The following is a 24,776-nucleotide window of genomic DNA, read 5'->3' as shown; positions in this document are numbered from 1 at the left end:
AAAGAATGTTATTTTTTGAAGCAAAAGCGTTAAAGAGCACTCATTAGGGGCACCTGCATGGCTCAGTGGGTTAAGCCGCTGCCTTCAGCTCCAGTCATGATCCCACGGTTCTGGGATCGAGCCCTGCATTGGGCTCTCTGCTCAGCGGGGAGCCTGCTTCTCTCTCTCTCTCTCTCTCTCTCTCTCTCTGCCTGCCTCTCTGCCTACTTGGGATCTCTGTCTGTCAAATGAAAAAATAAAATCTTTTTTTTTTTTTTAAAGCACTCATTAGTCTTGCTTCATAAATTTTTCGTAGTGTTTCTTGTATTTTATTAACCCAACAAACTACTTTTTCATAGATGTTGGGTAACTATAATTGATTATCACAGTTGATCCTTATGTAAAATCTTTCTGAAAAAGTCATGCTTACTGTTTACCAGCTATGTGGCCTTGAGAAATACTTGTTTCTAATGCTGTTGTGGAGTAGTAATAAGGTTACTATAGGGATTCATTGTTAATTGAGTACCCATTAGGGAGCCAGGCACAGTTCCAGATGTGGGATCTAGAATGGTAAACAGGACAGACAAGGCACTTGCTTTTGTGGTGGTATGGGGCGTTAAAGGGATGCCTTGTTGAGGTGAGAACATTTGAACTGAACAAAGAGGAGCTAGCTGTTCCAAAATGAAGAGCATTCCAACTGAGGAAGCTTTTAGTGTGAAAACTTTCAGGTAGCAGGTAATATGACAGGTGTGTTTGAGGAACTGAATGAAATGCAGTGTGGCAAGAGTATAATTAGTGGACAAGGAGAAGGGTGATAGTTGAGATTAGCAGAGGTTATGTCATTTAAGACTTTTAAAACTAATGTCTGAAATTTAGATTTTTGTCTGTGATGGGAAGCCACTGAAAGGCAGGGGAGTAAAATGATTTTATTTTGACTGCTTTGTGGAGAATGGATTTTAGGGGGACAAGAATAGAGGTAGGGAGTCCATCCAGGAATCTATCTTAAAAGAGATGGTGAGTGGAAATGGTTGGATTCTAGTGTGTTTGGGAGGTAGATTCTGTATGACTTGCCAATAGATTGGATGTGGTGAAGGGGAAAGAACAGTTTGAGAAGTTGGTATTTTTGTGTTGAACAACTGAGTACATGGTGGGGCCATTTCCTGAACTTAAAGAGTAGGAGTGGAATAAGTGTGGGGCAGGAAATAATTCTGTTTTAGACGTAAACTGCTTATTAGAAAACCATCTAAAAATGTGATCTAGGCAGTTAGCTAGACAGACCTGTTGTTTCAGGAAATCATTAGTGCTGCAAGTTACATTTTGGAGAATTAGAGCACGTAAGTAATAATTTTAAGCTATGGGATTAAGTAAAGTCCCTAGAGCAAGAACAGGTGTCAAAGGAATAAGGCCAGGACAGAGGCCTGGGGCACCCACGTATTTAGTGGGAGCAGAGGAGATCTGAGAAGCAGGCACAATCTGGTAGGAAGAAAACTAAGAAAATGCAGTGTTGTGTAAGCCAGAAGAAGAAAGTGTTCTAAAGAGGGTATGATCAAACATACCAAGTATCACAAAGAGATTCGAACAAAGAAATGGCAGTTGGTAGCATGAATGTCCTCGGTGGTTTCAGTTTTTGTGGAGTGATGGAATCATGAGCATGATTAATAGAAAACAAGGTAAGACAGGAAACAGCCACATAGACCCCTCTTCAGTAAGCTTTATTGTTAAGGAGACTGGTGATAAGGTGGAGGAATTAGGGAGTAAAATAGGGTCATAGGATGTGTTTTTGTTTCAGTTTCAAGTGGGAGATTTTAGGGCATGTTTTATTTTAATGAAAGATAGAATGGAAGGAAAAAAATTTTAGCCTTTAATAGGAAAAAAAATTACGTTGTATCTACAAGGCTGGTGTAGATATGAATGTTGATCAGTTTGTTGCTTTGATGAGAGGATTCTTGCTTGAATTCCTGTATAATTGCTTCTGTTTTCTTAATAAAAGGAGGTAAGGTCTTTAGCTGATTGTAGGACAGGTTAAGAGATTTTGATGTATAGGGAAAATAATACTTAAAGACATTTTTTAGGGTTCTGGAAGTACTAGTGTCCATAAAAATCTGTGGCTGTGAATATGATTAAAAGTGAGATGTACATTTTTTAGAAGCAGTTTGCAGATGGCTGGATATAGACAGGGGTTTGGGGTCACTGGTGTTGGGACCTTTGTTAGGCAAATATGAAGGGAGTTAAGGATATTTGTAAGGACATAGTTGTGATGACCATGGAAATGAAAATCAAGAGGGGGAGTAAGGACATCAGAAAGTGGTGTAGGGTTAGAAGTTTTTGAGTCTCATTGACATTGAAGACAATTGCCAGAGTAGGTAAACTGGGCTGATGAGAAATTTTAGGTACACTGGAGAAAATGCCTAAAATACAAATTTAAGGGTAGTGCAGTAAACTATGATGACAAAGTCAAGGATATGACCATAGTGGGTGGCAGGGTGGGGAAGGGTGATACTTAGAAGCACAGATATTGAGGAAGTGTGTGTGGATATTGAAATGGCCAAGAAGTAAGTTGATAAAGTTGGAAAGCCAGGTGCTAAAGTTATTAAGAAAGAGGAGGGACTTGGAGTTTCAAAATAGCAATAGGTATGTGGTTATTTATTTCTACCTCTTGGTCCTGAGGTGTAAAGGGTTGTGGGAAAAAAGTATGTAATAGTCTAGAAGGGCACTGTGATTTAGGTGTGAAGTCAAAGAGATTAATCAAAAAAGAGACTGGTTATGAGAGAAGTTTAGACCATGAGTACCAGAGAACATAGTGAAAATAACTAGTAGAGTGAGTAGGGTGGGAAATTAGATCAGATTAATAAATGGACACAGTATGAGATTGACAGTCTTGCAGTTGGTGACTTAGGAAAATCATTTGTGAAGTATGATGGCATTAATACAAATTTTAATAATCTTTTGAAAGCATTGGGTAACCTGTTTAAGCTAGAGATTATGAGGCTCCTGGGAAATTTTTGTTTGTGTGTAGCTAGGTAGCAAGGCCTCCATGGGGTAGGGGGTTTATGTTTTTGTTTTAAGGTAGTCTGATCGCAAAGCTGTGGGACAGATGCGTCTGATTTGTAGCAGCCTTTTCTTAGCTGTATGGTGTTACAACAGCCTCTTGGCTTTGTTATCACTGCCCTTGGGCCTTATTAAGATGAAATGAGTATTTGTCATGGAAGCGTTGGTTCTTGACAGTCAGGGCCCAGGAATGTTAGCCATTACCAGAATGAAAAACAGTGTGATTCACCTTCTGCTAATATTTGCAGTTAGATTGTTAGTGTTGTGTAGGCAGAAAAACAGATAATACAGTGTTAAGAACATTGGCATTTTGGAATTATACAAGCCGAGATTGGCATAATGGCTCTAACACTTAACCTGGAGGATCTCTAGTAAGTTTGTTAACATTGGTTCTCAACCCTGGCTGCTGGGTCACAATTACCCAGTAGAGTTTTTAGATACAAAGATGCCTAGATCTAGTTTTAGACACTCTTAAGTAGTTCTGGGATTGGGCCTCAGTTCCGTTATGAGTAGTACTACTAGTATTTACCACACAGGGTTGTTGTGAAGGTCAAATGAGATGATGTTTATAGTTTCTCACAGTACTAGGCATGTGGCAAATACTCAGTTTGATGGATTTTATCAGATTATAATAGGTACTTTCTAAGATACGGTCAAATGAATGTAAAGATCTCAAGATCTGAACCTTCCTGACAAATTTTCACAAGCCTTTCTCATACGTACATGAAGACCTGTCTGGTAGAATATTCATTCTGGTAGAGATTGATACAAACATTTATTAAGCAGCTGCCATGTGTGGACTGTTAAATTCTGCAGGATGTGCAGAGATGTATAAAGCAAGTTTATAGACCTATGAGTTTAGACAGATGCAGTCAGGGCCTACTGAATGAGGTGGGGTATATGTGGAAAGAGTCATGGACTAAACAATGTAGGTATAAATGGACTTTTCTTAGCTATATATGACCTTTTCGAATGTTCTAGAAGTCACTTAACTCCTAGAAGAGAAGAAATGAATCCCTAAGATGTGTAACAATTTGTACTACCTGGTCTGTCTCCAAGGTCCATATTTTATAATAATACTTGGCTTCTGAATCAGAAGATAGTTTTAGGAAATGTCTGCTAAATTTTATCTTTCACATTCTTTATATTCCTCTTCAGATCATAATACAAACTTTCCCTGAATTTAGTTGTCAGTGGTATAATACTAATTTTTTTACTAAAATATTCCAGATGGCATTTTAATTTCAAAATCTTTAAGTATGTTAGACTCCTAAAATAGCAGCAACAGTCACAACTAGTTTTTATTCATTCCTTGAAATACTGTGAATATCTTATGTAGTTTGACTACAGGACATTTTGAGACAACATATTACCTCACAATAGCACTCACTTTCTATTGAGTATTTTCAAAAGAAAATGCATATAAATTACCATTGCTGTCTTGGACTTCATGCCAAATTTACTGTTTTAAGAGGTTTGAGAGCTACTTGAAGACAACAGGGTTTGCTACCTTTTCCTTCTAAATCTTAGCACATAACAAAGTCAACAAATGTTAGTTGAATTGAATCTAAACCTCTACCCTGTTAATAACGTGACTTCTTAAACTTTTAGGACATCTTTTTCGGTTTAAAGCTCTATCTAAAAATAAAGATGGTGGGGTGGAGGTGTGAAAATGGCTATGTTTAATTAGATTATCACCTATTAGACCCAGAAGCTGAGGAGTAACCAATAACTGAATGTATATGGGATAGAAGGAGCTTTTTTTTTTCCTTTTAATTTTGATAAACTATATAATAAATTTTCCTTTTGACCATTATTAAGTGTACAGCTCAGTAGCATTGAATACGTTCAGAATGCTGTATGACCATCACCACTGCCCACTTGAAAAATTTTATCATCACCCCAAACAAAAACTGTATCTATTAAGTAGCAGCTTCCACCTCTCCCTTCTCCTCAGTCCCTGGTAACTTGCTCATTTTCTCTCTGAATTTGCCTGTCTACATAATTCATATAAATAGAATCATATTATAATATTTGTCCTTTTTGTATCTGCTTTATTTTACTTAGCAAGTTTATAGGGTTCATCGGTGGTGTAGCATGTATCAGAACTTCACTCCTTTTGTGGCTGAAAGGACAGAAGTGGATTCCTTTTTTCCCCTCATTAGGGAAGGTACATTTCTTAGAGCTCAAAAGGTCTATATTGTGATATCAAAGATACTGCCCTGAGTATAGGGTAACTCATTTGTTTGGGATACTGTATTACTTAAAATTGTTTTCATGGCATCCTGTCAAGCTATTTGAGGAAGTGGGAAGTACAGACAACATTCCATTGTCAGCTTCCCACCATCAGGGGTGGAGATGTACGTGCATTTCTGGGAGGCAAAAAAACAATAGATACCTAAATAATGGGCTGGGCCTAAATACCGTAGATTAGAACCTGACAAGCATATCCGTGTTCTCAATATAGTCTTACTTCCTTTCTATATACTGATTATATATATTGATACATAGAATATATATCTTAATATGTAGAATGTATTTATATTTTTATTATATATTGATGTATAGAGTATATACTTATATGCTAAGCTTAAAACTTTACAAGGAGGGGTGCCTGGGTTGTTAAGTTGGTTAAGCAGCTGCTTTTGGCTCAGGTCATGATCTCAGTGTCCTGGGATCAACCCCCACATTGGTCTCCCTGCTCGATGGGGAGTCTGCTTTTCCCTCTGCCTCTTTTCCACTTCCCACCCTGCTCAGGCTCTCTCTTTCAAATAAAATCTTTTTCAAAAAGAACTTTACAAGGAAAAATATTTGTGGAGACATAGCAGAACTAAACTTTACTTTTTATTTTACCAGGTTCTTCATTAGAGGCCGTAACCACCTGTGAACTCTGTAAAGAGAAGTTGCAGCTTAACCTGGAGGATTTTGATATTCATGAACTACATAGAGCTCATGCAAATGAACAAGTTAGTATATTTTGCCTAATTTGGTAAGTGTCTATTCTATGCTTAAAGGACAACTCTTGAAGAAAAGATTAAAACGTGGTCAGAAAACCGACACTGAAATAATAATAGTAATGGTTTTAATATAATTCTCTGTTATTACATTAGGAATTATATGATTTTATAATTTTGTATTATTTTTCCTCTAACTTTTTAAAACGAAAGGCAAATAACCAAGTTACAGATTCTGGGTTTAAAATAAAATTCATCATACGTCTTTTAAATAAACCTGAAAATAATAAAAGCTTAGAAAATTAGTCCCAAAGTAGTAATACCAACCTTCTCTCCCCATAGCTGTCTCAGTTGTGAATGCCTCTTGAGTACTGGAAAATAGTTAAAACACCAGTCCCCACATCTGCATCCTAGTTCTATATTTTTTATGTTAGGAATAATTTTTTTTATGAATCTATCTGATGCCCCTTGTTCTTACTCCTGTCTGGTTCCCTCTACTCTTCCTATTCCCCACTTCCCCTGCCCTGTTCCCACTCCTACCTTTATGTTGAACAAGTTATCTTACATGAAATCATTTATTCCAAGTTCACATTGTTTCTCTTTCCTTCAGAATTGTATCACTACAGTCATGCTATTAATTATATAATGAATAATGTTGGGATTTCTCTGATCATATTAAGATTTTATTTCAAATATTTTCCTCATTTCTCAGATTTTTTTGGTATGTATTGATCACTCCTCCCCACCCCCACCCCCCATTGATTTGATCAGTTTTTTTTCTTGAAGCTTAGAGCTCAGTTTTTTCCCCTTTTTAAAGGAAAATTCAGGGGAAGAGGGAAGATGTTGGCAGAGATTACAAAGGATGGCTCTAGGGCTATATTATCCAAGTGTGCTTAGCATATTTTTGATAAAAAGATGATGAGAGAATGCATGAATGCTTGAAAAAGCACTTTTTAAATGAAGGAGTAATGAGCACCTCCCCCCCCCCCTTTTTTTAAAAATATTTTATTTATTTATTTGACAGAGAGAGATCACAAGTAGATAGAGAGGCAGGCAGAGGCGGGGGGGAGCAGGCTCCCTGCCGAGCAGAGAGCCCGATGCGGGGCTCGATCCCAGGACCCTGAGATCATGACCTGAGCTGAAGGCAGAGGCTCAACCCACTGAGCCACCCAGGTGCCCCCCCCCCTTTTTTTTTAGCTGAAGTGAAGTTTATATAATGAACCATTTTAGGGTAAACAGTTTATTGGTACTAATACATTTGCAGTGCTGTGCAACCATCACCTCTACCTAGTTCCAGGACATTTTCATCTCTAAAAGAAAATCGTATGCCCATTAAGCAATTGCTCCTTCCCCCTTCTCCCATCCCCTGGCAGCCACTAATCTGTGTTCTGTCTCTGTGGATTATCTGTTTTGGATATTTCATACAAATTGGATGAAATTTGGATATATTCATACAAATGGAAACATGCAATATATGATCTTTTATGGACATGCTTCACTTTTTAAATGTGGGAATATGGATACCCTTTGAAAATCTGGATAAAACCAGAAACACACCTTACAAAATATACATATACACAAAATCTGTATATAATTTTAGGGATTCCCAGATCTCTTGAAGCTAATTGCTTACCTCCAGGTTAAGAGTCACTGATTTAATGAATGAAACATTAGGCAGTTCTGTAGTATAGATAGAACTTTAATGTTAATTATTGTTTTACTCTTTCTTGAAGCACAATCTAAAATGTACTCCAAAAGGAATATCAGTCTGAGTAATGCATTGTCTTAAATTCTTAAGACGTCTCTGTAGACAGCTGGACATTGGTATTTTATAGAATGGGCAGGGGGTGTTGAAAGGTGGAATAATGCAAAGAATTTTGTGGGTTTTTTTGTTCTTGGGTTTTTTTTTTTTTTTAATCTTCTCAAAATTAGTGTAGGTTTCAAAGGATGGCTTTCTCCTGCCATTCTTCTTAGGTGCTCCATCATGTCTCTTGAAGGTGGTTTTGACTTTTCATATAGCGAGGAATGTTTTTATTGTTCTTCAAGAATTTTAATGACCCACTTCTTAAATAATTTAGAGGTGTTAGGAAATACTGGGTGGAGTCATTATAAAAATGACAGTTTTGATTAAGCTTCCTGGCTTTAACATCTTTGTTCTTTGTGAATCATGGATTCTAGTGGCCTGACAACTACCTTCATTTTAAGTACAGTTTAGTTTTTCATTATCCAGTGCCTTCATCTTTTTCAAGGTGATAACCATTAAATTCTTTTTTTAAATCTCCTAGATACATGATTACCTTTGAGTTAAAAATAAGCAGTTAATGAAGTATTTAGAGAAACTTTTTATCAATTTGAAATTTGTTGAGTATTCTGAAGAATCTCTATAATCAGTAACTCGCTCAAGTTCGTACTAAGAACATACAATTCTTAATTTCAGATAACTTTATTATGAGAAAATGATGCAATTTACAGATAATTCACTGTGTAGCAATTACATAACAGTTTAGATTTTTAATAATATTATATTCATGTTTTGTATTCTTACTTTCAAAACAGCAGAACAGCTTTAAGCCAAAGAACTGTTTTTGCCCACTGCAAATTTCTATGCAATATCTGGAAGTTACTTTACTATGCTTTTTTTTTTTTTTTTCTTAAGATTTTATTTATTTATTCATGAGAGACAGAGAAGTATGAGAAGTATGGATTCGATCCCAGGACTCTGGAATCATGACCTGAGCCGAAGACAGACAGATGCTTAACTGACTTAGCCACCCAGGCGCCCTACTGCCTTTTTTTTAAGTTCATTTTTGTATTTGTTGTTGCCTTGAAGTTAGTTAAATTGTATAAGAAACACTTGACCTTTCAGAATAGGATTTTAGTTATGTAATATATTGATACAGCTATAGATGAAATGCTAATTTTTAAGTAAACAGTTACAGCCATCTGTGCAAAGAAATCTATTTTGAGCTTTATAGGGAACCAGAGCATTTATTTTACCATCACATGATTTTTTTCCCCACTTTTATATAAATAATTACATAACGGAAGACTATATGAGAATAAAGAACACCTATTTGAACACATTATATAACATTAGTAAAATTTTTCGAAACTAACGAGGGATGGCTTTTTATTTCTTTTTTAATAGATGGCACTGTATCTCTTCCTAGAAACTGATTACAAATACATTTCCTCTAGCTTATCAGTATACTGAGTATCAATCTCATTCTACTAATTTTTCATTCTCCGTATTTTTCTCGTTTGCTTCCCTGTTAAAGGCTGAGTATGAGTTTATCAGCTCTGGTCTCTACCTAGTTGTGTTATTGCACTTGTGCGAGCAAAGCTTTTCTGATATGATGGGAAATACAAATGAACCAAGCACGCGTGTCCGAGTAAGTAATATTGGAGTGGGGGGGAGGGTGCGATGCTGCAAGTGTTTGCTTTGGAAAGCACTTTGTTTTATATGTTCACATTCTATTTTTTGGGGGGTGGCTCTTATATTAAAATGTATCTTAAAAATAAAGATATTATAGATTTAATAGTAATTGCTGTCTTCCTTACTTCTCTATCAAACAGCCTAATTTTTTTCATTAAGCTTTTTATAGAAGTAATTTCCTAGCTCTTGAAGGTAATTGGAATATATTTCAGTGAAAAACGGGGATGAATTGAAAACACCTAGAGGAAATGCTCTTTTTAATTTGGAAGGGAACATCCAGCTCATTATTACAACTTAGAAACCTGACATTGAAATTGAACTTCAAAAACCAAGAGTTTGGGAAATTAACTTCAATTTCATTTGTTAGTATCCTATAAAAGATTGCCAGTGAACTAATTTTTAAGCATTCACATTACAAACTACTGAAGATACGGACTATTGTGTGTTTACTCTGTTTACTCTTATCTTAACACTTGAGCTAGGTGTCTTTTAGGTGCTCATAAGTAAAGTGATATAAGTTACCTCAGTGTACCATAGGAAATGTATACTCTGCTGCCTGGCCCATTTAATGTGGCAGGGGCTAGGGTCTCCATCTCATTACTCTAGCATTGCGAACACTTCATATCTTAAAACATGTTCATAAAGATATTATTTCAGACTTTTTAAAATAAATGTTCACTCTGATGATTAAAAATAGATCCAAGTTTTTGGTGAAATGTAAATCTGCTTGTGAATAGATTTGGTAAAATGTAAAATCTGTTTTATTTTGAAAATTATCAAATAACCAATACATATACTGTTCCTAATTGGTTAAAAAATATTTTTCTGTAATCATTATGTGAACATTATTCTTGTGAGCCTTTTGGACAGATTAATATGATTAAGAAAAAAAAGAATGAGCTATCAAGAGCATTCAGAATTTGAGCAGAGCTGTCTTGATTTCTAAGGCCTTAAGAAATCATAGAACCTAAATTTAGTAAGTGCTATAAAATTATTTCTTAGAAGGTGACTTACCTTGTCAAAATGAATAAACCTTATGTAATGCATATAATAAGATCTGTTGGATGCCTTTGTGAAAGATACAGACAAATTATATTAAAGGGGAAGTCTTCACCAGATTAAAAACACTTTTGGAGCTATCAAATTTAGGCATTATTGTTCTTGTTTTATTCTCCTTTTTTTTTTAATTGACCACTAAAAGTGAATTCATTTATGTCCAAATTGTAATGGTTTTAATTTTTTTCTCCATAATTTTTTGAGGTGTTGCAAGAAGACAGAATGCCATTGGATTAATTTATTGTATCTGTTTTCAGTTTCTACATGATTCATGATATCTACATGGCCATTTATATAATGATTATATACAACATTTAAAAGATAATATCCTAAGCTTGTAATTTGTGATGTGGGGGTAGAAAGACCCCTATTTAAAGGCTTAAAATGGTGTTTGGCTTTCTTAAGTAGAAATGAATCTCCTATACTAATCTCTTTTTAGATACATTTGCAACATTTAAACTACTATATTTCTTTCTGCATTGTTTCTAGTTTATTAACCTTGCAAGAACTCTTCAGGCACATATGGAAGATCTCGAAAGTAGGTGGAATTTCCCCTTCCCAGACTTGTTGAATTTACTTTTGCAAATTAAACCCACAGAGCAAAACCTAATTGTATATTCTTTCTATCAAATTAGAGCTTCATTTATAGGCTTAATAATAGCAAAATAATTGATTTGGGAAAGATGGGTAGAGCAACTGGCATTTTCTTAAAAGCATATATTCTTTTAAATTCTATTTTAAGGTATAGGATGTATTTTAATATTTTAAATAAAATTTTATTTTTGAATGTCTTCGTTTTAGAACTTTTAATCAAAAAGAAAACATTCACTGCTCAAACCACACTTCTAAATCTGTTCAATTTGTGTGTGTGTGTCTATGAAGTTTTACTTGCTACTCAGCTTTGTTAGATCACTAAAGGTTTTCCCTGGGTTTGTTTGTAGTTCTAGGAAAATAAGGGTGAAAGATTCCTAATTCTGAGTCTATAACAGAAGCCATAGTTTTTTTTTTGCTCCTTGTTCAGGTCCTCATGGACCTTTAATAGGCAGCCAGCTCCGCCAGCAGCTCCAATCTCTTAAGATCACGTTCCAGCATTAGGACTTCTGCCTGGGCTCCTATGTGAAGGCACTTAATGCCCAAATCTTTACAGGCATCTGCACAGCTTAACCTCAAAGTCCTACAACCTCCAGGGTGCTTCATATCAGGTGGGCACAGATATCAGTAGCTGTGAAACAATCCCTGAGAATCCAAGATTACCGTACCTTTTGTACCTTTTCACCCAAAGCAACTGGCTCCCCACGGTCAGATTCCATCACACTCTTTGAAGTGCTTTAAAATATGTAATCTCCACTGGATTATCTTCTGTACTCATCTTCAAAACACTTGGAGTGTTACCTGTAGTGTGCATAATGTTTTTACCTTTAGGGTAAGCTCAGCATCCTTTAAAGTTTGGGAAGGACTTGGTCTTCATGGGAACCTTTTAATGCCTTGACTATTCTAAGACCCTGATTTTTGTCATTAAGTCTGTATTGTTTTTAAGTTCTGAGAGGATTAGATAATGCATTTTCACATTTCAGTATTTGTGAAAATGGTATATAAAGGAGTAAATGGTATATAAAATGTGAATTCATTGGGTATAAATACTTTTTCTTTTATACCTTCTTAGTTTAGATCCCTTGTGTTGTCTAACACAACAGTCTCTTTTTTGGTAAATTATAATTAATACCTTGCCAGATGTGATGATAGTGATTTGTTTCACTGTATATTTTCCTCAGATTGCCTGTTTTGTTTTTTTAAAATTAACATTCTCATTTAGAATTTAGTTTCTTAAACATAGCAGTGTCTCCTCCCAGCATGTGAGAAAGATGGAGGTGAAATACACCCAAATTCAGCTGTGAGTGACAGATGTGGGTGCTGCAAGCTTAATCCTAAGTACCAAAATTTTCATGTTCTAAGAGCTAGTTCTGACTGAATTTTCTTCTTCTATGGCTTTAATCAAATAGAAAACATGAGAATTTCCCTGAAGAGCTGTTTTATTTTTTAGTTTGATATTTTCTGTGATACAGCATAAAACTTAACTGCAGGATCTACTCATTTATGAGCTGAGTACATGCTTGATACCATTTATTAAAAATGGACTTAAGATCTGCAAGATAGGTAGACTAAGGAAACTTAGGTTTCATCCATACATATAGCATAATTTTTTTGTTGATTCCATTTGTTGGGTACTCTTAAATATTGGGTCCAGTATTAATACAAGAAGAGTGTACATTTAACCTTTCTGCCCTTGATATTAGGGAAATGCTGGTTGGGTGTTTATTTTAGTGAACTTCCATTTTTCTGAACACACAACAGTTTATAGAATATGTAGTTTTTTACTTATGTCCTTCCTGTTGACATTCCAGGATGTGTATTTTAAACTTCTGAGCTACTTAATAATAAATTGATGTCAGAAACATTGCGCAAGTGATGTTTCCGATAATGTGGAGGCATAGGAATAATCTCAAAAAAAGGTTTTTATTGAATCCAATTATTTTAACTTGGGCTGTGTCTATATAAAGCTTTTTTGGCTAAATAGAGCTTTTCTTGGCATTGTATAGACAGAGCTTTGATGTAAATTGGAAGAACACCCATAACCTATTCTGTGTACATTTTTTTTCATTCTCATCGGATGCATCAAACATGCAGCAGTAATAAACCAGATTCTTCTCAGGTGTGTGAGAGCACTTGCCTTAAGTTCATTTTTTCTCTGGTGTCTGTATCATTAGCTACTATGAACACAGATTGGTCTCAGTTGTTTAGAAGATGTTTCTTGAAGCACATTTTTAAGCATTTTCATTTTTATAAAAACTAACCTAACAAAAAGATGTGGGGGTGGGAACATTGTGGATGGGCATCGCCCACAGTCAGACCACCCCTAACCCTATCATTTACCATTTTGATCAAACAGTATACTAAATTGGGATTTTTATTTTACAAGTCATTACTATTCTGGCTTCATATTTACACTTCCATTCTCATCCCCCTAAAATCATTCTTGATCATCCTGTTTTCTTTCAACAGCTTCAGAGGATGATTCCGAAGAAGATGGAGACCATAACAGAACATTTGATATTGCCTAACTTCATATAAGACAAATGGATGATCTGTGAACAAGTGTTTATTAAAAGTGGCAATTAAGTATGAATTAATTTTGTGGGGGAATGCCTGTTGAATACATTGACTATATATATATATACACACACACGTGTATATATATACATACACACGTGTGTATATATATTTATAATGAATATATATATACACACACACACAGATGTCCTGTGTGTGTGTGTGTGTGTGTGTGTGTGTGTGTGTGTGTGTTCATTCTCAAGTATTGTTTAATTAAAATTTTGCTGGACCTTTTAACATGGCCAGTGAATCTGATGTTTGTAAACTGGTAATCAAAAAGTATTTTTCTTTTAGGTGAGTGGGAAAGTGTTACCCTTGTTTTAGATATCTAAGCAATGCTGACGACTCTTTTTTGTGTTCTGATTACTGTAGTCATATTTATTAAAAAAAAAAAAGGTTCATGTTTTAGTCTCTTGCTAGTGAAAAAAGTGGGACAAAATATGCTTTTGAAATAAAATGGCAAATGGCACCTAATTATTTTTCCTTTCAAAATGCCTTCTGTTGCAGTCTCATTTTCATAATCATTTGCTTCCAGTGTTTCTAAAAAAATCAATTGGGAATAAGGTATGAAAGCATTATATTAGGTTTCCAAATTTAATATGAATTCTAAATTCATTTAGCAATAAAACCTAATTTTTAAAAAGTATATAAATATGAAATATAAATGATGGATAAATTTTTGTATTGATTTGCAAAATGCAGATTATATTTGATAGGCCATAGTATGTAGATATTCCTTTTAGGAATATTTCAGCTGTAAAATATATCAGAATTGCCCATCAAATGTTATTTGGAAAAAATTATTGCACTCTCAAGTTAATGGAATATTTTTAAATCCCACACTTAAAGTTCAAAACACTGGTTTTCAATGTGTTTTTTAGTGTTGTCACTTCTTTATAGATAAATATATAAGTAACCTGTTTGGATCCTGGTCGTTTTTAACTGTTCCTTGGTAATTCTGAGCATTTATTTAGTGACTTAATGTTTTTCACTACTTTTGGAGAACAGGTGAACATTACCTATTCACCATGAATAGCTCTACACTGTGGTCATGAATTGTGTATACTTTCATAACACTGTATATTTCCTCTGTCACCAAGTGTATCTCTTAGGATACACTTCTAAACACCTTCAGGTGGTTTTCAGATTAAATAAAGTCTTATGTTATGGCAACGAACTACATTTTCCGAACCTAAGTAGAAACCATGTAATTTCTCAAACGTGAATCAGCAGTTTGCCCACACATAGTTTGTTGGTCTTAATGTAAAACCTTGGCTGGAAATAAAGTGCATACTGATTGATTTACTTTATAGTTTGAAATGTTTCCTTTTAAATTGGTGCTCAAAGTAGACGTCAAACCTTAGAGCCAAGAACTTTATTAAAAAGTAAAATCCGGTTTCATACAAAAATATATAACTCTTTCTAAAACATTGCTCAGCTCAGCAGTTACCTTTGCATTGCCTTAAAGAAAAAATACAAAATTTAAGAATGCCAGTTTGAATATCTTTCATCTGGGTCTTTAGGGATGCTTTGAGTTTGAAACAGTTTCACTTTGAATAGAACTCAGCATGAAAAATTATCTTCTTAACCCACAAAACTTTTTATTTAAAAAATTTAGTAGAAAACATTCCATTGGCATGCAGTTTATAGTTTTGTAATGACAGAGATACACAGTGGCTTGAGCTTTTATAGTATTCTTGTCGTTCCTTAGTACCACTATTTCATATTTCAGTATTGTAAAAGCTTCTAGTAAGTGTGAATTAGAGGGAATAAGGAAATAAGGAAGTCTTTTCATTGGTTATTACTTTTAAACCCTAAACAGAGACCATATCCCATTCACTACAAGAATGCAAATTACTAGGAAAATGAAGTTAAAAGTAATATTCTCTCTAGATACTTGCCAAATGTAAGAATTTATATTGTCCTTATTAGCTAGAACCAAGATGTTCAGAAAAGCCGTTTATACATTTTGAATATAAACAAGCACATTTATGTTATTCTTTATGTGAAAAATACAGATTTGATGATCCAGTTAGCTGTTGACCACGGAATAGATACAAGGGCCTATTAACAGATGTTCTGATATATGAAGAAAATTAAGATTTAACACTTCAATACCAGGGATCTCTAAGAACTTACTTGAAAGATGAAATAAAATATGGAAATCAGGTTAAAAAGGCCATTTTGGAAGAGCTGCCACTGGGTAGAAGTTATCAAAATGAACAGAAGAAAATCAGTCCTATGGGAGTTAAGTAGGAAGAGGAGATTCTAGAGCAGCACTGTCCGATAAAACTTGGTAATAATAGAAATGTCTATAATTTGTTTTGCCCAATATGGTAGCTACAGTAACTACATGTGTTTTGAGCATTTAAAGTGTGCCTAGTGCTACTAGGGAACAACACTTAAACATTATATTTATTTAAATAGCCACATGTAGCCTGTTGCTGCCATATTGGGCATTGTAGAAATTTGACTATTAGAGGAATTTGACTATTAAGGAAGAGTTAAGATCACTCCCAGTTCTTAAAGGACTGGTAGAACTTGCATAGAAAAAGTAGGACTGGAATTGTCTGTTCACCATTTTTATCACTCTTAATAGCTTATCAATAATAAAATAAGACAATATCCAAGATCTCAGAAGTTTTAAGCTCTTGTAATTGTTTTGTGTACTACAACTAGTGTAACATCTGCTTGTTTAGTACCAGTCCTGTCATCACTTCGTTTTTCCTGTGTCAGTAAACAATAGTGCCATAAGTTGTGATGAAGGATGTTATTCATAGTGCCAGAGGAAACAGATGGCACATGCTGGGACTTCATTGCCGTTGGTCAAGCATGAGAGTGTATCTCCCCAAAGTATTCCCTATAACTGGTGGCATGTGGGTTAGGGAGAGAGAGGACGACTTTGAGCTTTCAAATTTACAAATACAATAAATCTGATTTTATGTGAACTCTGTATATTTTTATCTTTTCAGATTCTTAAGCTGTAAAGGATACTAAGGAAAATCACTCTTGCTTCAGCTTCATTTTCATTTTTTATCCCCAAAATGATTTACTCTTTTCACCTTTTTCTTAAGACGTACATTTTACTGAAGACTTTGAGCATCACCACTGCAGTAGTATGTAGTGTTTTTCTACAGTTTTTGCTTACATAGTTTTCATGTCATTGAATGGCTAGTTCATAGTAGTGGAGAGCATAATACACCTTGTGTAGGAACAGTTCTGGTAGTAGGAGAAAGTCCTTAAACGGGCTCTCTGGTGAAAATGTTAGCCTCACTGCCAGCCTCCTCCACATCTTCCTAGTGTGGCTGTAATCTTATTGATTCAAAAAATGTATTTCATTGAAATTCTAACCATTTGTGATCAGTGCTAAATACTGTTTCTGGTCCAAAGTGATGTTCTAAAAGTGATGAAACTGGAAAGTTATGTGGAATAGGGGCTCCTTAAAATCTACAGTATTTTCTACATTTAACTCAAAAAGAAAGAAAAATATTAAAAGAATTAACTGCGATAGTAAATGGCATGTGTGACATCTGAATGTACAGGATCTATTTAACAGTCTTTGATTTCCCATATCTTGTTTATTAATAAAGGAGCAAGACCTAGAAATTGGTAAAAACCTGGTGATTGGTAAAACTACAGCGGTATGTAGTTTTTGTTTTTTAATTCAACTGTAACCTATGGTGGTTCAACTAAATGGGAGGGAAGATAGAGGAGTAGACTGGGTTTTTATCTGTTTTACTACTTTGGCCTTTATTTAAACTTCTTCAAGTGAAAGGTGCATTTTAAGGAAGTGGTTAAAACTACTAAATTATATCTGATAATTTTTTTTAAATTTTGTTCTTAGAAGAACCTAAAGATCAATTTTTGTCACAGTGATTACATGAGAATAATGAATGCTACTGGAATAAGGAAATACACCATAAAAACTGTAATTTTTCATCGTCAAGTTTTACATTAAAGTCCTGCACAGGAATCACTGTCAAAGTATTTGATGTCTTAATCTGAGATTTCCAAAATCTTAGTCAAATTGAACAGCATACTCGTTTTCTTCTGCAACTACCAAAACACAGTCGTCATTATAAGGTGATTGGGGTGCAGTTGAAAAAACTGTGGTGAAACCGGCATCCGAATTTCTTTTGTACAGGAACCAAACGATTGCTCCCAAAACTGTTAAAATTACTGTGCTAGCAATCACCAAAGCTGATATTAAAATGTGGTTATCTGAAAAGAAAAAGACGAAAAATATATATGGAAATCACTTAACCTCTTTTGCGGGGGGAGCACAAATACAGTTTCATCATGTACGTATTTGCCTATTTTAAGGATTTTCCCACATTGATAAAAATAAAAATGAATTTATTATGTTTCTTAGCTTGAACAACTGTCATTTCAAGATTTCAACTAAGTTTTACAATTGCCACTCTACTGTAAGATTCTAAAATGGAAATTATCCACACTTGGCATACTACAGTTCTTTTTGTCTCCGTTTTTTACTTCCTGGTCTAAGACTTTATATTTAATGCTCTTTTCAAGGCTAGATGTCTTGAGAGGTTTGTTTACCTTAATGAAATTTATTGGCTCATCTGGTGTTTGGCATTTAAAATTTGTTCTACTGAAAAAACCAGGAATGGCAATAGAATATCCACCCCCCGCTTTTTAAAGATTTTTTATATTTGAAAGAGCATGAGTTGGGGAAGTGGCAGAGAGAGGGAGAAGCAGACTCCACATGAAGCAGGAGTTCTGGCCTCTATCCCAGGACTCTGAGGTCATGACCACAGGCACCCCTGTTTTTTGTTTTAATTTAGTCAAGTATCTGTGTGTATTCCTTAATGATGTACAACCTTAACAGTTCTTGGCTTTTCAACACCCTTGTAATCTTTTAGTCAGTCAGTCCAGGGAAATTAACTCAGTTGAGGAGTTAGGAGACAAATGCTTTGGGGGAGGAAGGTATTTGTATTTAGTAGCATCCAAAAGACCTCATTATTTTCTGTTTACAGATGAGTTTTTACATTATGGTTATCTGAACGGACTTTGAGCTGTACTTTTAGAAAGATAAAATGTAAAGCTCAGTGAAGAAAATCTGGCCAAAAGCTACTTGTTAAAGTGAGGGAGAGCCATTGATATTTTTAAAATATTGACAGTCTTCTTTAAAAAATAACACAGGAGGAGTTAGGTAAATAGCCACAGCTGAGTTCGCTCCTTTTTGGTCCTAAAATAATAAAAGTTTGTAGTGGTCACAGTTTGTTAAGGTGTAGGTTGTATTCTTACTGGAGACCATCAGCTGAAAAAAAATGTGTATCAAGAGAGCAAGGCACATAGTGGTTACACATATTTATGAAATCTTTGTATTTCATATATTCAGAGACCACTCTGGATCAAATGCTGCCAGATCTTTCAGCTATTCCTAATAGGGTTTTGAGAACCACTTAGACCTACCGACTCTTTCCTACACATTTCAATCTGCATAAATCCTTTCCCCCTCCAAGTATACATGTGTGTAGCTTAAAATTCATAGTTCTACAAGATAACATAACAAAAAGTACTGTGCTGCTCCTGCTTTACCACTACTACTCACCCTGCATTCCCAATGCTGTTAACTTGTACTTGCCTTCATGCTTGTAAATAACGTGCTTACATGGCTTTTCTTGATTCAATTTTTTGTTTTTAAGGTTTTTATTTGACAGAGATCACAAGCAGGCAGAGAGAGAGGGGAAAGCAGGCTCCCCACGGAGCAGTGAGCCCCTTGTGGGGCTCAATCCCAGGACCCTGAGATCATGACCCGAGAGAAGGCAGAGGCTTAATCCACTGAGCCACCCAGGCGCCCCTCTTGATTCAGTTTTTTAATGTAAAATACACATAACAAAATTTACCATTTTAACCAGTTTTTAAGTTGACAGCTTTACAGTTCACATTGTTACAGAACAACAGTCCACATTGTGCTGTGTCACCATCTATCCACAGACCTCTTCATCTTTCAAACCTGAGACTCTGTATCTTAAACAGTAATGCCCCATTCTTCCCTCCCCTCATCCCTGTCAATCAGCATTTTACCTTGTGTCTATGAGGTCAACTACTCCAGGTACTTCATATAATTGGAATTGTCCTTTTGTGACCAGCTTATTTCACTTAGCATTTGATGTCTTCCATTTTCGTGCACTTTGCAGGATGCATCAGAACTGCCTTTTTTAAGGCTAAATAATGTTCTATAGTGTATATACACCATATTTTCTTATTCATCTGTCGATGGACACTTGGGTTGGCAACTGCCACCTGTGACTTGTGAATAATGCTGCTCTGAATGTGAGTGTACAAATCTCTCTTTGATACCCCTTTTCACTCTGGGTATATACATAGAAGGGATCATAGGTATTTCTATTTTTATTTTCTTGAGAAGCTACCATACTGTTGCCTGTGCCATTTTACATTCTTACCACTAATGCACAAATGTTCCACTTTCTCCATATCCTTGTGATCACTTGTTTTTTGTTTTCTTGCTTTTTTTTTTTTTTTTTTGCACATAGATACCCTAATGGCTATGAAGTGGTGCCTGCCTTGATATTTTAAGTAAGCTCTACATCCAGTGTAGTGCTTGAATGCACTACCTCAAGGATCAGATCCATGTAATCTGCCAACTGAGCCAGACAGGTGCCCCTTTGCTCTTTTTTTATTTTTTTGATATTTATTCCTCCTATGGAAGAGTGAGAACTTGATTCTCCATTATCTACATGAACTCTTAAACACGTTCATAATAGTTCTAGCAAGCCCCCAACTGAAAGAAAAAATAACGATATATGTGACAACTACTATCCAGAATTTTACAAAACTACCAATCAGAAAGGCAAACCAATTAGAAATAAGGACAAAAAACCTGGATATACCCTGGAGGTATATCACAAAAGAACACATTGAAATGTAAGTGTGTAAAAGTGCTCAACGTTATTCATCAGGGAAATGAAAATTAAAATGACAGATCACTACACATCTGAATGACTAAAATCAGGTTGAGTATCATGGGATGGATGTGTATAGCAAATAGAGCTTGGATACACTGACAGTGGGAATGTAACAGTTAAGCCAGTTTAAAAAATTACTTGATGGTTCTAATAAAGCTAAACATGTTAGCTACGCTATGACCTTGTAATTCTACTCTTCAGAAAATACTCCATTAGAGTGACAAGATAGGTCCAAATGAGAATGTTCATAGGCAGCTCTTAACATAGTATAAAACAAGAAATCCATATATATGTAACTAGAGATTGGGCAAATTGTGATATATTTATAAAATATTATGCAACAGTAAAATAGGTACAGTAGATACTCATCTTGGGTGAATTAAAAAAAAAAAGCTAGTAGATTTATATGTTAACAGCAAGCAACTCTATGATGAGAGAACTCAATAGTGGCTAAGTAGGAGACAATGGTAGGGGATACATGTACTGGGGAAAAAGCATGAGGGAAATTTTTAATGTAACAAATGTATTGTTTTATTTATTTATTTATTTGACAGATAGAGATCACAAGTAGTCAGAGAGGAGGAAGCAGGCTCCCTGCCGAGCAGAGAGCCTGATGTGGGGCTGGATCCCAGGATCCCGGGATCATGACCTGAGCCAAAGGCAGAGGCTTTAACCCACTGAGCCACCCAGGCGCCCCAAGAAATGTACTGTATCTTGACTTGAGAGGTAGATAGCCAGGTGTATACAGAGGCAACCATCAACCTGTACACTTAAGATCTACATTTTACACCTCAAAATAGATTAAATGGGGCGCTTGGATGGCTCCGTTGTGTCCGATTCTTCATTTCCACTCAAGTCGCGATCTCAGTCATGAGATCGTTCGTGCCCTGTTTCTGACTCCACGACAGCCATGGAGCCTGTTAAGAGTGTCTACCTCTCCCTCTTCCCGTTGCCCCTACTCCCCACCCCTGGTGCATGCACACACAGATTCCAAAAAAGACAGATTAAAAATTACACTACCAGTTGCCAAAAATCCACAAGTTTTGTAACACGTTTTTCTGCAAATGCAAAATGGTGCAATTCCTCTTAATATATTGATCCAAGTTCTATATCCATTTTCCACCCATTTACAGGGACTCTTATCTTTAGATAATATCTATTTGTGCAAGATAGGTTCATGCATTGCAGCACTGTAATAGCACATGTTTGGAAACAGATTAAAAAGGGTCTGGAGCAGGTTAAAGAACTACATATATCCATCCAATAGAAGAGTATTCAGTTGTAAATTCAGTTGTAAAGAAGGAAGTTCAATCTATAGGTAATTATTCGGAGAGATACCTAAAATATATTAGTGAATAAAAGGGGCAAAATAAGTCCTCTATCTCAGTTTCCTTATTTTGGCAAAAGAAGCGGACATTCAAAGAAGAAACTGAATGGGAGCCCAGTAAGGATAAAGTTAGAATAGGCTAGATGGGGGCAAGAAGGGAGACAGACTTTGCAGTGTTTGCCTTATTTTAATGATGCTTTTTGAGCTACATTAATATATTACCTGTTTTTAAAAATGCATTTAGTAAACCTTTAAGACAGATGCTGAATGAATTAAAACCATGAGGTCAAATTTTTTTAAATAAAAGGTTGCAGAGTGACTGCCTACAAAAACAAAATGGGAAATATTTTTTGGTGTTTAAAAAATTTATAACTTGCAGTTATATTTAGAATGTACTAAGCTGAGACCTTTTTAAATTCTTACAAAAATTGTTCTACTTTATGTTATACAATTAATTTTTAGGGAGTCTCTAATATTTTAACAGAATCTTTCATTTTTGGGAAAAATTTTAATAAAAGACCATTACTTACCTGATAAATATTTCTTTTCATATGGGACTAAAATACAAAAAAAAAATAAAAATTAATATTCAAGTATGATTTATTCTAAGTTCACCTTTAAACATCTTCAAAATAGTTAAAAATGAATCCCTTATTTAATAGTTTAATATTATCCATATTTCTTTTGGTCAGTTGTGCTTTCCATTTGAGCAAAGGTTTTGTTTGTTTTTAAAGAAGATATAGAGGTCTAATGTAATGCATTAGCTTGGCTGGTGGAAAAGGATTAGGTAACTCAAAAATTGAGGTAAACAAGAGAGAATTTTGGTAGAGTCTGTAGAAAACAAAGCTAGGAAAATTAAAGTGTACACCTGTGACCTCCATTAGTATAAATTTGTAAACTTTCTGATGTTTCAAAGTTTTAAAAACATCTGGCTTATAATAATGGTGCCCTGAGACTTCATATATGAAAAGATCCAACTTTTTAAAAATCCTAATACTGGAGGTTGAATTCAGCTACCATAAAACTATGAGGAATTTAATATAGTCACTATAAACTGTCGTTAAGAACCCTGCTGAGACAAAGAAGAAAAAAATGTAAACTAAGATGTAAAGGGAAAAATAGCTTTGGTTTACAGAAGTAGAAGGGGGTAAATCCTAAAGAGGCAAAATGGGCAAATGGCCAGTGTGTCTCAGGCATCCTGAATTTTGAAGTTCTTATTTTGCAGTTTTAAGTGTTTTTAATGAGAACACAGTTCTAAAACTTAGAACATTGATGTTTAACAATAATATCAAAATACTGTGGGACACAATAATTATGTTCATTAGAAAGCATTCTGATGGGGAGGAGGGGACTGCTGGAGCCGGCGGAGGGGGGGCGGTGATGGATGGGTAGAGGGGCAGGGGCCAGATTCAGAGTTCACCCTTTGGGAAAAAGGAAAAAAGAAAAGCATTCTGATGGGTCAGAAGAAAAACTACACTTTAGTCCAGAACAAATTATAAACTACAATGTGGTTTTTCTTCATTTGTCTAAACAAAAGATGACAGTACTTGTACAGGGTCAAATTCTTTGTAAAGAATTTGAGTCAGGAGTCAGTATTCTTCACATTTCTGTTTAATCAAACCAAATGCAAGGAAGCTATGGTAATTCAAACAACAGAAGAAATTTTTAACTTCTTGCAGGCTCTTAAGTTTAGCAGATAGAATAAAAGTATGCCTGGTTCACATGATCTGGTCATACCTCTGAAGTTTAAGAGAAATACATTTGACTTCTGGGAGACTTAACAGCAAACCATCCTAATATGTTCTGAAGTCTTTCTTAACTCCCTCTAATTTACTGAGGCATACCTGGCTCAAAATTATTTTAAAACCAGCCCTACCTTCCCTATCCTCCAGGAATGGAAAAAAGTCTTCAGTTATACTTACTAGCTGCTTTACAAAGGGTTCCTCCCATAGAAGAAATTTCACAATTTCCTTTTTTCCATTCACCCGTCTTGGTGTGCAAAAAGGCACAGGTGTCAACTAGGTCTTCACCATCTTCTTGGTCTGTCCACTTATCAAATGTCATATTTGACTTATCAAACCACTTGAAACTTGCATCTGTCAGTTAAGAATATTTTAATTATTATGAAAGTTTTAAACTTAGAGCCATAGAAAAGGGTCTAGGATTAAAGGTGGGAAGTTACTAAGGTATGTCTTATCAAAACTTGATTGTAGGATTTGAATTAGGAAGAGTATATCTTGTGTACAAGCAAATCAAAGGTATTGGTTCAAGAAGTGCCTGGGTAGCTCAGTTAATAACACATCTGCCTTCAGTTCAGGTTATGATCTCGGGGTCCTGGGATGGAGATCTGAATCAGGCTCCTTGCTCAACAGGGAATCTGCCTCTTCCTCTCTCCCTACCCCTAACCCTCAACCCCACTCAGGCTCTCACTCTTTCTCTCTCTCTCCTGCTCTCTTTCAAATAAAATCTTTTTTTTTTTAAGATTTATTTATTTATTTGACAGAAATCACAAGTAGATGGAGAGGCAGACAGAGAAAGACAGAGGGAAGCAGGCTCCCCGCTGAGCAGAGCGCCCAATGCGGGACTCGATCCCAGCACCCTGAGATCATGACCTGAGCCGAAGGCAGTGGCTTAAACCACTGAGCCACCCAGGCGCCCCTTTCAAATAAAATCTTAACCAAAAAAAAAAAAAGTATTGGTTGAAGAAGGTCCATGGATGAGTGTATGGGTGGCTCAGTTGGTTACACATTTGACTCTTGATTTCAGCTCAGGTCATGATCTCAGTGTTGTTGTCAGATCAAGCCATGTGTTGGCTCTTTGAGGGGGATGGAGCCTGCTGGGTTTTCTCTCTCCCC

At 35.5% G+C, this 24,776-nt stretch overlaps 2 protein-coding genes across 17 annotated transcripts in view; one reads left to right on the top strand and one right to left on the bottom strand.

The window, feature by feature from the left end:
• The window catches only part of MARCHF7 (membrane associated ring-CH-type finger 7), a 50,954-nt gene extending 36,008 nt beyond the window's left edge, over positions 1–14,946 (top strand). For 3 of the 15 annotated variants that reach the window (XM_004743915.3, XM_004743916.3, XM_045066609.1), the window contains 3 exons: positions 5,884–5,993; positions 9,260–9,373; positions 10,963–14,946. In XM_004743915.3, the coding sequence (XP_004743972.1) occupies positions 5,884–5,993; positions 9,260–9,373; positions 10,963–11,142 (404 nt within the window). In that variant the 3' untranslated portion in view covers positions 11,143–14,946. Of the gene's footprint in view, positions 1–5,883; positions 6,017–9,259; positions 9,374–10,962 lie in introns of all 15 variants that reach the window. The other 12 variants (XR_006602463.1, XM_045066606.1, XM_045066608.1 and 9 more) reach the window with 12 other exon arrangements.
• A 271-nt stretch (positions 14,947–15,217) lies between these two features.
• LOC101690049 (CD302 antigen) overlaps positions 15,218–24,776 on the bottom strand; it is a 132,267-nt gene continuing 122,708 nt past the window's right edge. For both annotated transcript variants that reach the window (XM_045066604.1, XM_045066603.1), the window contains 3 exons: positions 23,844–24,017; positions 22,452–22,478; positions 15,218–17,862 (listed from right to left, as the gene is read on the bottom strand). In XM_045066604.1, the coding sequence (XP_044922539.1) occupies positions 17,660–17,862; positions 22,452–22,478; positions 23,844–24,017 (404 nt within the window). In that variant the 3' untranslated portion in view covers positions 15,218–17,659. The remainder of the gene's footprint in view (positions 17,863–22,451; positions 22,479–23,843; positions 24,018–24,776) is intronic.

Source organism: Mustela putorius, unplaced genomic scaffold, assembly GCF_011764305.1.
Source record: "Mustela putorius furo isolate JIRA1106 unplaced genomic scaffold, ASM1176430v1.1 tig00003869_pilon_pilon_pilon, whole genome shotgun sequence".
NCBI lineage: Eukaryota > Metazoa > Chordata > Mammalia > Carnivora > Mustelidae > Mustela > Mustela putorius.
Note: the sequence above shows the minus strand (reverse complement) of the source record. Positions and strands in the feature narration are given on the sequence as shown.